This window comes from Pteronotus mesoamericanus, unplaced genomic scaffold (assembly GCF_021234165.1).
Source record: "Pteronotus mesoamericanus isolate MK-2021 breed Mesoamerican mustached bat unplaced genomic scaffold, CSHL_Meso_final contig_56, whole genome shotgun sequence".
In the NCBI taxonomy this organism is placed as follows: domain Eukaryota; kingdom Metazoa; phylum Chordata; class Mammalia; order Chiroptera; family Mormoopidae; genus Pteronotus; species Pteronotus mesoamericanus.
Genome location: NW_026555201.1, coordinates 8,529,551 through 8,543,553, shown reverse-complemented (window position 1 = coordinate 8,543,553; position 14,003 = coordinate 8,529,551). Strand labels below are relative to the sequence as shown.

Here is a 14,003-nt window from a genome sequence, read left to right as displayed (position 1 = left end):
TTCAGTTGATTAAATTAGCTTAGTGATTGTCAGCCAGAGCAACCCAACATGCTCCCTGTTGGAAATTTATATGGACATTTTGGTTGTCACAATGCTGGGCAAGGTGAGAGAGAAAAGGAGGCCACCAGTATTTTGTGGATGGAAGCCTGAGGTGCTAGAATTACTGAATTGAGGGAGTTAGTGAAAACTTAGTTATAATTATTTGAACCTAGAAACTAATACTGTTAAATACAGAGGTGTAAGTTGCTTTTTCTTAAATGGATTTTATTTATTTAAAGATTTTATTTATTTATTTTTAGACAGAGGGGAAGGGAGGGAGAAAGAGAGGAAGGGTGTGTGTGGTTGTCTCTTACGCACCCCTCACCAGGGACCTGGCCCGCAACTCAGACATGTGCCCTGACTGGGAATCGAACTGGTGAACCTTTGGTTCACTGGCCAGTGCTCATTCCACTGAGCCACATCAGCCAGGGCGGATTTTATTTTTTAGAACAGTTTTAGGTTCACAGTAAAATGGAAGGTTACAGAGATGTCTCATATACTCCCTCCTCACAGATGCATAGCCTCTTTGTTATCAACATTTCATTGAGAGTGGTGCATTTATTACAAACCATGAGCCTACATCCACACATCCTTATCACCCAGAGTCCATAGTTTACTTAGAGTTCATTCTTGGTGTTGTACATTATATGAGTTTGGACAAGTGAATAATGACATGTGCCCACTGTTATAGTTATTATACAGAGTATTTTTCACTGCATTAAAGACCTGTGCTCTGTCCAATTATGCTCTCCTCTCCCCAACTACTGGCAACCACTCATCTTTTTACTGTCTCTGTAGTTTTGCCCTTTCTAGAATGTTATGTAGTTGAAATCATATAGTATGTGACCTTTTCATTTTACCTCCTTTCACTAAGTAATATGCATTTAATTTTATTCCATGTCTTTTTCAGGCCTTGGTAGCTCATTTCCCTTTAGCATTGAATAATACCTCATTACCTAAAAAATCACAGTTTATCCATTCATCTACTGGAGGATATCTTGGTTGCTTCCAAGTTTTGGGAACTATGAGTAAAGATGCCATAAACATCCAAATGCAGATTTTAAGGTGGACATAAGTTCTCAAATACTTCGTGTAAATACCAAGGAGTGCAGCTGATGAATTGTATAGTAATAACATGTTTAGTTTTGTAAGAAACCAACCATCATCCGAAGTTGCTGTACCATTATGTGTTCCCACTAGCAATGAAGGAAAATTCCTGTTTTTCTTCATCCTCATCAGCATTTGGTGTTGTCAGAGTTGTGAATTTGGCAATACTAATAGGTGTGTAGTGGTATCTCATTGTTGCTTTAATTTGCATTTCCCTGATGACATATGACATGAATCATCTTTTCATATGCTTATTTGCCATCTGTCTATTTTCTTTGGTGAGGTGTCTATTAAAGCCTTTGACCCACTTTTAATCAGGTAGTTTTTTTTATTGTTAAATTTTAAGAGTTCCTTTTGTATTTCTGTATTTTGTTCTTTGTATATTTTGGACAACAGTCATTTATCAGATGTTTATTTTGCAAACATTTTCTCCCAGTACTGACTTCTCTCTTGTTCTTTCGACATGAGATATTCTTCACAGTTTTAATATAAATAATTATACTAATTTTTACTGTGTTGTCTACCTATAACAATACCATTTTGTTTTCTCTATGTTGTATGGAATCACTTCTGATAATGTATTAAATTTGAAATTATTTCTCAGAAGTAACCCGTGCAAGGACCTAACTATATCTACTGGCATGGTTGTGTCCTAGGATTTACTAATTTATATATATGTTATTATTAAACATATATTTAAATATTTATAAGATATTTTATGTTTAAATTATGTATGCATGGGTCACATTATATATGAATTTTATTTAGACTAGTAAAGTAGGATATTTCAAATTTCTTTGCTACAATAAAGTGGTGTTGGGTCTAACAGGATGAAAAACACTGTCATTGCCAGGGACCAGAGCATCTTTCCCTCCTACTCTGCCTTCCTCAGTGTGTCAGAGTGTCTCCCCTAAGGTCACAGGGTGTCTTCCACAGTTCTTGGCATCACGTGCAAACACAGTGGTATCTAAAAAGGCTCCAGTTGATTTAATGTCTCAAGATTCTTCTAATAGACTGAATGTTTCATACAGATACTCACAAACTACTGTTACCATTGTTCGATCTAAATATATGTAAAAGAATACACCTTACTTTGCCTCCTCACACAACCAAAAGGACAACAACAAATTTAAAAACAAAACACAACCAGAACTGCCAGAAAATCAAACTCTATGGGAGTCCAACAACCAAGGAGTTAAAGAAGAGACATTAATCCAGCCTGGTAGGAAGGGCGGAGACAGGCAGCTGGGCAGAGAGGACCCATGGAGAGGTAGCAGCGGGTGGACCCGGCAGTCCCATATTTGCACGTGGATAAACCAGGAGGAACAACTGGGGAGCGAGACAGACCACACACCCAAGGTTCAAGCTTGGGAAAAGAAAGCCTCAGAACCTCTGACTGTAAAAATGTGTGGGTGTTGCGGCGGTGGGAGAAACTCTCAGCCTCGCAGGAGAATTTGCTGGAGAGAACCTCAACCTAGAACCTAGAACCTAGAACATACACAAACCCACCCACCCCAGAATCAAAACCAGAAGGGCCCAATTTGCTTGTGGGTAGTGGGGGAAGTGACTGAAAGTTGGTTGAGAGCTAAACAAGCAGCATTGTTCCCTCTCTGACCCCGCCCTCACATACAGCACCATAACCCAGCCACATGGGTTTCCCTGCCCTGGTGAATACCTTAGGCTCTGCCCCTTATAATGTAATAGGTGGGCTAAGACAAAGAAATATGGCCCAAATGAAAGAACCGATCAAAACTCCAGAAAGACTACAACTAAGTAATAAAGAGATAGCCAACCTATCAGATGCAGAACTCAAAACACTGGTAATCAGGATGCTCACAGAAATGGTTGAGTATGGTCCTAAAATACAGGAAAAAGTGAAGGCTATGCAAAGTGAAATAAAGAAAAATTCTCAAGGAACCAACTGTGAAGGGAAGGAAACTGGGACTCAAATCAATGATTTGGAGCATAAGGTAGAGATAAACATTCAACCAGGACAGAATGAAGAAACAATTCAAAAAAATGAGGAGAGGCTTAGGAACCTCTGGGACAACTTTAAATGTTCCAACATCCAACTCGTAGGGGTGCTAGAAGGAGAAGACAAAGAGCAAGAAATTGAAAACTTATTTGAAAAAATAATGAAGAAGTCCCCCAATCTAGCCAAGGAAATAGACTTCCAGGAAGGAAGTCCCAAAGAAGGTGGACCCAAGGAAACACACACCAAGGGACATCATAATTACATTACCCAAGGTTAAAGATAAGGAGAGAATCTTAAAAGCAGCAAGAGAAAAGGAGGCAGTTACCTATAAAGGAGTTCCCATAAGACTGTCGGCTGATTTCTCAAAAGAAACCTTATAGGCAAGAAGGGGCTGGAAAGGAATATTCAAAGTCAGGAAAGGCAAGGACCTACATCCAAGATTACTCTATTCAGCAGAGCTATCCTTTAGAATGGAAGGACAGATAAAGTGCTTCCCAGAAAAAGTAAAGTTCAAGGAGTTCATCATCACCAAGCCCTTATTATATGAAATGTTAAAGGGACTTATCTAAGGAAAAGAAGATCAAAACTGTGAACAGCAAAATGACAACAAACTTACAACTATCAACAACTGAACCTAAAAACAAAACCATCTAAGCAAACAACTAGAGCAGGAATGGAATCACAGAAATGGAGATCACATGGAGGGTTGTCAGTGGGGAAGAGGAGTGGGAAGAATGGGAGAAAAGGTACAGGGAATAAGAAGCATAAATGGTAGGTATAAAATAGGCAGAGGGAGGGTAAGGACAGTATAGGAAATGGAGAAGCCAAGGAACTTACATGTATGACTCATGAACATGAACTAAGGGGGGGTGTTGGTCAGGAGGATGCAGGGTGAAGGGGAATAAAGGAGAGAAAAAAATTGGACAACTGTAATAGCCTAATCAATAAAATATACTTTAAAACGTACAAGAAAAAAGAGTTCAATTTCCTGTGTGATCTAGGGAAAGTTGTAAATTGAATATGTAATCTCAATAGTTGGTCTGCTCCTCTTTTCCTTAGAGAGGATGGAGAATCTAATTCAGAAGAGTATGAAAACCAGGTAAATGCCGTTCAGGCAATTGCATATTCCCCCCACCCCCCCCAAAAAGAGTTAACTTTCTAAAAAAATTTATTTGCTAATATATATTTGCTAATTTTATTGAAGCGCATTTTTTATTTTCTCCTGGGAACAATTTTTTTTCCCTAAGAAATTTAATTTTATAGTTTGGTGAACATTTAGCTCAACTAAAACCAATTTGTCATAATAATTTGTTTTCTTTGCATGAAAGTATAGAGAAGCTGACACTTCTCTTGAAGAAGTTAGTGTTTTGGACTGGCTGGTCAGGATAGCACCTCAGCCAAGGACCCACAGGCATGAATGCCTGCGGGGGCCAGGTGGTAGGTGAATGAGAGAACTGGGCCCAGGGGAAGGGACTGTGGCTAAGTGGAAAGTACATATTTATTTCTGGGTGGCAGTCACCACTCAGATTTAATTAATAGTTGCCACATTGGAGTTGGGCCCAGAGTTGCCGTATCTTTTGATTTTCTGAGGAAACATCAAATGTCTGATTTATTTGTGAAATTTCTGACTCTTAAATGTTGGCCCAGTTTAAAACAAACAAAATAACACTTAAGTGAGCCAAACGAAGCACATTTATGGGAGATACTTGTTCTGTGAAGTGCCGTTTGCCATTTTTAAACTATCCCATTTGCTTAGACTGTAGAGTGCAATAACTGATGAATAACACTACTTACTAGTGTTTGTACTATGGACAGAAAGGGCGATTCTCTCAGAAATTGTAGTAAAATTAACTGAATGGGACTTGAACTTCACTCTACTCATTTGTCAGTTATTGTGGGGTATTAGCTAACTGCTGCATAACCTCAAGATTTTTTAGATTTTATTGTAGATTGGTCCCCCATTGTTCATCATGGAGGATCTAAGATAGGAGATGGGGGAAAATTCAGAGGTGCAGACCCAGGAAGCTCGATGAAAAGAGCCAGTCCACCTGTGCCACCCTTTAGGCAGAGTAGCAAGTGTCTTGCCTTCTGTCTTTTGGATTATGACACATGAATTCATGCTCCCTCTCACCCCCCACCCTTACATGGTTCACTGCCGCACTCTTTTATTCCTTGCGATTCAGGTAAACCTCCTCTAATCAGCAGAGTCCCTATTGCTGCTTTCCAAACATCTGTGATTGTTTTAAGAGGGCAGTTACTTCCTCTACCATATCCTTCCAAGTATATAGCCAAACTCCAAACTCTTCCCTAACAGCATCAAACTTCTTCTTGTATAAAAGTTTTTTTCATTATAATCAGACACTGAAATGTTAACCTCTCAAATAAAATTCTTCAAAACTAAGAAAATAAAAGAAAGGTGCCTTAAGCATAATTTATGAAAACAGTTTGGTAGGTATACAATTTTACTTCGCATTTTCTTTTCCAAAAATAGCTGCTTACTTCTGCTTCATAAGTTCTCAGGCTCTTTGAATATTGCAATTAAAAGTCAGCAAACTGGTTTGGAATGCTTTAAGTCGGTCTATACAAAAAAGGATCTTCTCTCTAATGAAGCATCATCTGTTCCATAATGTGAGTCATTTTAGATTAAACTGGGAGCTTAGAACTACAAAACAAATAACGTGGACCCCATTAATTTAGGAGTTATAATAATTTAGAGGTAGCTGGGTAAATTTTCTTGCCTGCATAATCTCTGGAAACATGTGTGCTTGACAAATTAATTACATAAACCAGGATATATGTTTAGCCTAGTTAAAAATGAAAGTCAGCAATTATTTTCAAACTCCATTTCCATAACAAACTCACACAGAAAATAATGAATCACAAAATGCAAATAATTCTTTGACAAGACAATCTGCAATTTGTATGAAAAAATGCCTGTAGGAGGTAGTATTTGGCAATATTGCCTTTGTGATCTTGGACAAACCACTAAAACATCACTGAACCTTTTTTCCTCATCTATAGAGTCATCATCTCATTATAAAGGTTGTTAAGAGAATTAAATTAAAAGATCATGTATTATTATCATTTATTTATCGACCTATTCAAGGTCTAGATTCCAGGTCTTCAAATTTCACTGTTTTTAACTGTTCTAATTTATTTGGTTGAGGGATTCAGAATAATAAAGAAAAGATTTGGCACCTAAGGACAAGTGAATTCATGTTTAAAGATGTTCATAGAACATTTTGTAGTATCTTTTGGTTGCCTTCATTAAGTTTGTGTTTCTTTTCACCACCTCACTTGTAAGGCATAAAAAAAAATGGGGGATCCATAAGAATAATGGGAATACATTGAATCTAACTTTACACATCTCAACTACTTAAATCTAGAAGAGGGGCAAATTGCCTGTGAGTCTAACAACAGATAGTGCTAAGGGCAATCACTTCCTTCTGGAATGGTCCTACAAACTTGATATTCCATAGATATTGAACAACTCTTATACAGTAAGAAGCTTTTTAAAAAATTACATTTTTGGGAACATGAAATTGCAGAATATTGTTTGTTTAGTAGGTAATATGATGACATGTTTAATTAATTGTAAACAAATAGAATTTTTCCTGCTTTTAAAATTTTACATTCATTTAAAGACCTGAAGAAAAAAGCTAGAGAGAAAAATGATTTTTAGTGTTATCCATGATTAACGCTGACCTGTCTAGACTTCCGAGTACCTCTTTCATCCAGTCTGAAGTGTTCCTGATTGTGGTACTTAAAAAAAGGAAGTTGTGATTTTAGAGACAAAGGCTGAATAAACAGGGTGTGAGCATTTTTTGAAAATTCTCTCTCTGCATCTTCAGCAAAAACTGTTTTATTTGCTCCTTAGTCTATTTGTTTTCATATTTTTTTAAAAAAAGTAACAAGTCATCTAAATTTGTAAGCAAAGTTGGATTATTTGTACTCCTCCGCCAAAACCTTGCAGTTGGTTTTGTTTTTTTTTTAATTTGCTGATTATAGTATGCTGTTACAAAGCTTATGAGCAGCCGCTCTGTGAAATGCATTTTAATATTTAGATCAAATAGCAACTGGACTACATTAATGCCCAGTGGGTAAATGTGTCATTTGAAAGCAGCTGCTGAGCCTTCTCCCTGCTGCTCCAATTAACACATACAGCATACTTTTGTCAGCAAGAGGCAGTGCATATGGATGAAACCACTTTACTGCTCATTAGTAGGATACGCAAGAGTGCACAAAGGGTTAATCAGTCTGCCCATCCCGATAGCTTTCCAAGAAGTTTCCTAAACTCAGAGTTTTGCTAGAAACGGTGTTAGATTAGGGGGTGGGATTAGCAGGTAAGAGAAAGTTGGCTCATCTCTTGCTTTGGTTCGGTCCATTGACTAGCCTGTTTCCCCGCCCCTCTCTTCTCCTACCCGCCCCCCTCCTCCCGCCTCCTAACCGCCCCCCCGCCCCTGATGATGGAGATATTGGATAGTGAAATTCTAGTGCTGGGACTCCCCTCAGCTGAATCTCTTGTTGAACTTTGTTCTCTTTTGTTGTGAAGCTCTTTGAAGGCCAAAGCTTCCCTGTTTGTTTTCTCTTTCTTCGTCTATATCATTTTACTTTCTCCCTCTTTTCCTTTTAAAATTGCACATTTGACAGTTGACCGGGCAAAGTAAGAAATCTTGTCAAGGCAAACCCCTGTCGCTGTTATTTTTCCCTCTCATGGCTAAAACCTGAGCGTCGATGGTAGCACAGAGGCAGATGGAAGGGTAGCGCGGCAGGGTCGGTGCGGGGCATTCATGCTCCACCAGCGCCCGGAGCAGCTGGGCTGTCTCAGCTCCGGCGCTGGCTGAGTCGAGCTGCGCGGTGAGGGAGAGATGGACCGCTTCCTGGGTTTCGTCAAGCAAATAAGGAGATCTAGGAGAAGAAAGGGGAAAAAGTACCGGCCAGAAGAAGACTACCACGAGGGCTATGAGGATGTCTATTATTACGCTTCAGAGCATTTTCGAAGTAAGCACTTCCTTCCACCCTCCTGTTCCTTCCCGCATGCCTGGGGTAACAATGCACCTTGTATGGTGCTTTAATCTTCAGTGCAAAAGGTAGTATTCTAGGTGAACAGTCTGTAAGTACTGAAGTGCTACGTATTGCTTGATATGTTGTGAGAATAACCTGCAGATAGTATCCAGGCAATATAACTAGCCCAAGTCTATACACATGATTAATATTTTAGGTGCAGCGAATTGATTATGTTATCATTTTAATGAACCATTCAAAATTACCTTGCAAGCCAATGTAGTAGATGGTTAAATTATGTTCTGTTGGAGTTGTTTTTAAATAACTGTGTTTTCTTTAGAATAGGGAAGGCTAGTTCATTTGGAAGAAATAATTGTTCATGTTCAAGTTGATGGTGATGATTAATGTTCCCAATACAGACTTCTAGTCAATTATCTGTGATGAATCGGAGGTATTGTTTGTATAAGGAAGTTCACGTACTTTTCTTTGATGCAAGTTTATAATTTTGTTATTATATTAAGGGAACTCATATTTGTTGTCAACTAGAAGCAGTGATACTTGTAGAATAAAATAATGTATCTATATTAAGGCTTTTGTAAATTAGCTTATAAATAGCTGAGACCTAGACCTCTTCTTATACTTAGCAGTCCTCTAAGTTCCTGGTGAGGTTTAGGCTTGTCCCAATAGATTTAAAATGCCCAGAAATGCCTAAGGGTGCAGAGAGAAAGCAGCTACATGCAGAGATCACCGAGTTTATGAGGTGCTCTAAATGGATAGAACCGACAGTTATATATGATCTACATTTACAAAATTAAAAATTATTTTTATCTTCTTGAATAAGGATCTTCATGAATTTGTATTTCAAGTCTAATCCTCCCTGGTCTTTTGATGTCTGTTGTAATATATCCCATCTACAACCTCTGAGTGTTGACTAATAAATAATTTAGAATCCATTCCTGTGGTATAAAACTCCATGAGAATTTGTTCTATGTGCCAGAAATTCTGTTGTGATCGATGAAAGTTGAGAGTTGAAAATTCATGTGATGGCAACAACTCAATAATGCAAAATTATAATTCTTTGACATGTGCTTTAATAATATGGCTATGTGGCTTTTACAGAGTAATCTGTGAGTTTTAGAGATGTTTCTCTTCTACAATGCTTTTACATAAATAATCTGCTCTAATGTAGTGACAATCTATGTTTCCTAAATTTAGTTTCCATAATATATTCAAGAATTTAAGATTTGTGTCACATCAAAAAATACTGTCAGCTGGCATGCATAATTCTGAAAACTTGGAGATAAAAAAAAGAAACTTAGGAACTTTAAATTACGTTATATTCATTGTACAAATTTCTTACAACCAATATATACAGGGTCCGGCAGAAGTAACACCATTGAGTGTGGTTGGTAGGGTAGGTGTGTGTCTTGCACGAGATAGACAGCAATTTGAACATTTCACCTAAAATGTCACATGGTGTGCTCGAGTGTGATATTGTTATGTTACAGAAATACATGCTTATGATTTTGTGATAAAATATTTTTAATGTAATAAAAAGGGGCATTATTTGTGCTGGACACTGTAAAATGAATCAAATTTATACCTTTTTGAGCTTGTATTGTGATATATTTATACAAATAGGAAAAAATACCTCTTTCAAGTACCTGCATCCTACTAGTTTTGGTAAGAACTTAAAAACAACAGAGATACTTTATAAGTTTACCAAATGTGCATGCCTACAAGGAGAAATGTTTGTGATGGTATCAAAGAAATATCGTAGGAGTTAGGAGAATGCTACAGCTAAAGCAGTAGTCTTTATCCATCAAATGCAGTAACTTAAAGGGAATCATGTCTTAACTTCTCTGATTTGTCAAGGTCATGCTAAGAATAAGATGCTAAACATCAAAAGTTATTTCCTTAAAACTGATATGTCTCTCCTGTGATTTATCAGAAAGTTCCCATTATGTAATACATAACTTTGTGGAGTTAGATGCATGTTGAGTTGCCAACTTTAGATGGCTGTATAGTAAACAGAATGTGTCACAGTAGATGCAGGCACTTGGAATTTGACATTTCATTAAACGTTTAAGTAGCCAGGGCTTTTAAAGACACGTAATGTGACATAATGATCTCTCAGTTTATCTTTTGGTTTCAGTTCCTGGGCATCTCTGAACTGGGTAGGGGAGCTTCCACTTATATTTTTATGGATATCAGAAAGTATTAAAGGGTGAGAGTGATCTGTAAAACCAATTCTCTCAAATGAGCAATATGGTTTAATTCAGTTACATCTACAGTGTATCTGTTTTAATTAGTCTTTGGCATAATTTGAAAGTTTATGACCTGCATTTCTGTAGATGGCTTAGGAAAACTGTTTTACAGTAAGGCTAAAACTTGGTGGAATTTACTGATGCCATCCACAGCTTAATGTTACCATTGATTAACCAGAAATGTTGTTGCTTTTACTTTCTTCCTATATTATTTGCTTCTTGAAGAGAGCAACCTATGGCTCTGTCTTGTCAGTCTTGTCAATTTACCTAGTGGTTTATATTACCATGAGAACTTTATACACGTAACAATGAAAGATAGAGCTAGAAAGATCTTCCCAGAAAATTCTCCAATAAGTCTGCTCTTCCTTTAGTACATTCTCATGTGCTTGCTGATCTCTAACTTTATCCTTAAATAATGTCTCATTTATGGTGGGTTCTGATTTAGAATTTTTTCTTCTTAAAGACAACATAGTTCATAATCTCATGAAATGCAAAAGCCTGAATTAAAATGTCAGGAGGACCTGAGCCTTTGAAAGAGAAGTTAATCTGAAAATAGATGATTTTTCTGTAACTCCATCACACTTGAGTTTTAGCGGTGATGATTGTGATGATGGTGATAGATTAATTTTAAATCTCCCCTGCTTTTATATTGATATGATATATGTCATTGTTCATGGGATGAACATATTTGATTTTTAAAAATCTGCTTTCATCACTCATCTATCCTTTCATAATTCCCAAGTTACAGCTTCTAGAAAAGTGTTTTGGGCAATTCCCCGAACTTTTGTGTGTTTTTATTTCCTACATTGTGACAGGAGGTGGAATTATTGCTTAAGATTTTTCAAGTTCTAGAACTACATAATCTTTTGCAGTTTTTGTTTTATTCTAAAACAGTTCAGAAAAACATATTGGCTAAAGAATTTTTAACTGTGATTTCCACCAAAAAAGTCACCTGGATATCTGGAGGGAATTGCTTTTTCTGGCAGGAATTGTGGGTAGGAAGATTTCTGTTGCTTTGAGATAATAATCTATCATTGAATATTAAGAAGTTTCAGAGAATATTTATAAACCTATGAAATTCTGAACATGTTGATAAACCCTAGACCTCATCTTTTATTTAATCTTATCTGTCAAGAAGCAGGATTTACTCTGAAATTCTGACATAGATGATTTGTTTGGTATTTTTCCTTAAGAAAAACCGGTACTGATTATAAAACTGATTTATAAACCTGAATGTAACAAAGAGCTAGAAAAGGATCTTGAAATTCACTTTTATTATGTTTGGTGCCTTTATTTGTTTTTAGTTAAATACTGTGTTATAGCAATGGCTTTTTAACAGCTCTGGAAGATAACATTTTGATTAATTTGTGATACAAAACATAAACCCTCTCACCGTATATATTTATTTTGCCACACTTGATAATATTTAAATTATAAAACAGGTAATGTATATTTTATAAGCCTTCTCTTAGTGCTGTTCATATTCATATTGAAATTCTGACCTGCTATGGTCCACGCAGGGCAGGGTTATGGAATTACTTTAAGAGGAGGAATTTATCTCTAATGAATAGGAGTCTGGGAGCCACTTTCACTTATAGCCCTGGAACCTTGGGCACACGTGTAGTGGCATTGAATCAGGCATGGAGCTCCTCCATGGTAACCGCCCTTCTCCATTTTCTTTGGGCCTCACTGAGGTGAGAGGAAGCTGTGCAGGAAAGCTGCTCAGGGCAGCCATTAGAGACCCTTTTACCTTTTCTGTTGATGTCCTTTCAGGGAATATGGTGTGGCTCTTTGAAAAAAAGGTCATTTACAAATAAACATATTGTTTTTCTTTGTTGTTTGCCTGTTCTAATAGATGTTGAGCAATACTTGTGATGTGCCTGTATAAAAACACTGTTAGCTAAGGTACTTTGTTAAATAATGTGCGCAACTAAAATGCCTGAGATGTTCAAACTGCATTTTAAGAGGGCTGCTCACTTTCTTTCATTTCATTAAAAAATGCCCTGCCTTGTTCCTCTTGGAGAAAAAATGTTTTTGGTAATAGATTTGTATAGCGTGAGAACTTTTTGGAATTGGTGTGGATAACTAGTTAAATAATTTCTCCTCACTAGTTCCTTTAACAGACTTTTTTTTTTCCTTTTCTTTTCTTTTTTTTCTTTTTCTTTTTTTTGGCACTTCATATATTCACATCCCTTCTCCTTCCCGGAACTGACATCTAATTAGGATCCTCTCTCTTGATAAGGGTGCCAAAAAGATAGAGTGAGAACTTTTACATGGATTTGGAAAGATGGCTGATCCCTGCTCTTATGTCTGTAAAAACTGAACACACCCAGTCAGAGGAGATGTTGCTTCCCTCAGCCCTTGGTGGTGGGTGATAAGAAAGAGGGGTTGGGGGAGAAGAGGGAGAAATGCAAGGAGAATGGGCAGCACATTTTATAGGTTATCCTTACCCTCCAAGGTTTACAAGCATAAAAGCCATTTATTTCTATGTTAAAAACAGTGATCATGAAACTGACAGGTCTTGAGTGTGAGATATTGGGTGAGGTAAGCCTCATCTGTATTTAGTTTGACTCAGGAAATCACAAACGAATAAGAAGAAACATCAGTTATATAGAAGCAGGAAAAACTTGCTTGTTTTGTGACTACATTGCTTATTTTTCTTTCCTAAGAATTGTTCTCCCCCTGCAGTATAACTGTTTTGTTGAAAATTGACTGGCTAACATGTTCCATTTTTCTGGAGTATTTTGTGTCATCAACATTATTATCTCAAGCTGTATTTTTCCTATTTGGAGTAACTTAAAGAAATATTAAAGTTGAAAGTGACCTTAGAATCCAACCTGAGTATTTCTTTTTAGATGAATAAACTAGGATACGCGCAAGTTAAGTGACTTATGCAAGCCCCCACTGACCCTTGCAGAATGCAGGCCTCCGGCTAGAGCCTGGTCCTCCACCTCTTATTCACACTCAATTTTAGTTTTAGTTGTCTAATCACTCTACTGATATTTAAGGACTAGGTACATCTACGTATGACTTAGAACTGTTAATTTCCCTCCTAGGAAGCTGTATTCTTATTTTAAACTAAATTCTTGAAGAAAAACTAACTTCTACTCTAATGCTACAAGTCAAATTAACATGGTGTCTTATTTATAAGTGGTGGTAATGACAGTGCTTGTCAGTGACTCAAAAAACCAGCTACCAGTATTTTCCGTGTCACCTCCCATTTCCTCTGTCATTGGCAAATGCAGCCACATTGTCAATGCATATCCCTTCTGGGGCCTGAGAGTGCCATTATTCTGTCAGAGCATCTTAGAATTAGGAAGAGTCTTCTAGTTCAGTTGGGAGGGCCTGCTGTTCAGTATGGGAAGTCCTTCCACAGCATTCCTGGTAAATGGCCATCGAGCGTTTGTTTGTCTTCCAGTACGATCACATTCACTTGCAGACAAGACAAGTCACTGAACAAACCTATGTCTCTTAAAAAAGTTTTAAATTACATGTTCACTTGTTTGCGTATGTCAACAAATACAATATATTCTCAAAATTTTATCCAGACCCAAATAAATATAGACTCTATTAAATTTAGTGTGAAATAAGATGTCATGCCTCTTCTCTAT

At 37.1% G+C, this 14,003-nt stretch overlaps 1 protein-coding gene across 6 annotated transcripts in view; it reads left to right on the top strand.

Annotated features, from left to right (window-relative positions):
• Positions 1-7,989: 7,989 nt before the first annotated feature.
• The window catches only part of GRIP1 (glutamate receptor interacting protein 1), a 387,281-nt gene continuing 381,267 nt past the window's right edge, over positions 7,990-14,003 (top strand). For all 6 annotated transcript variants that reach the window (XM_054580065.1, XM_054580063.1, XM_054580064.1 and 3 more), the window contains exon 1: positions 7,990-8,122. In XM_054580065.1, the coding sequence (XP_054436040.1) occupies positions 7,990-8,122 (133 nt within the window). The remainder of the gene's footprint in view (positions 8,123-14,003) is intronic.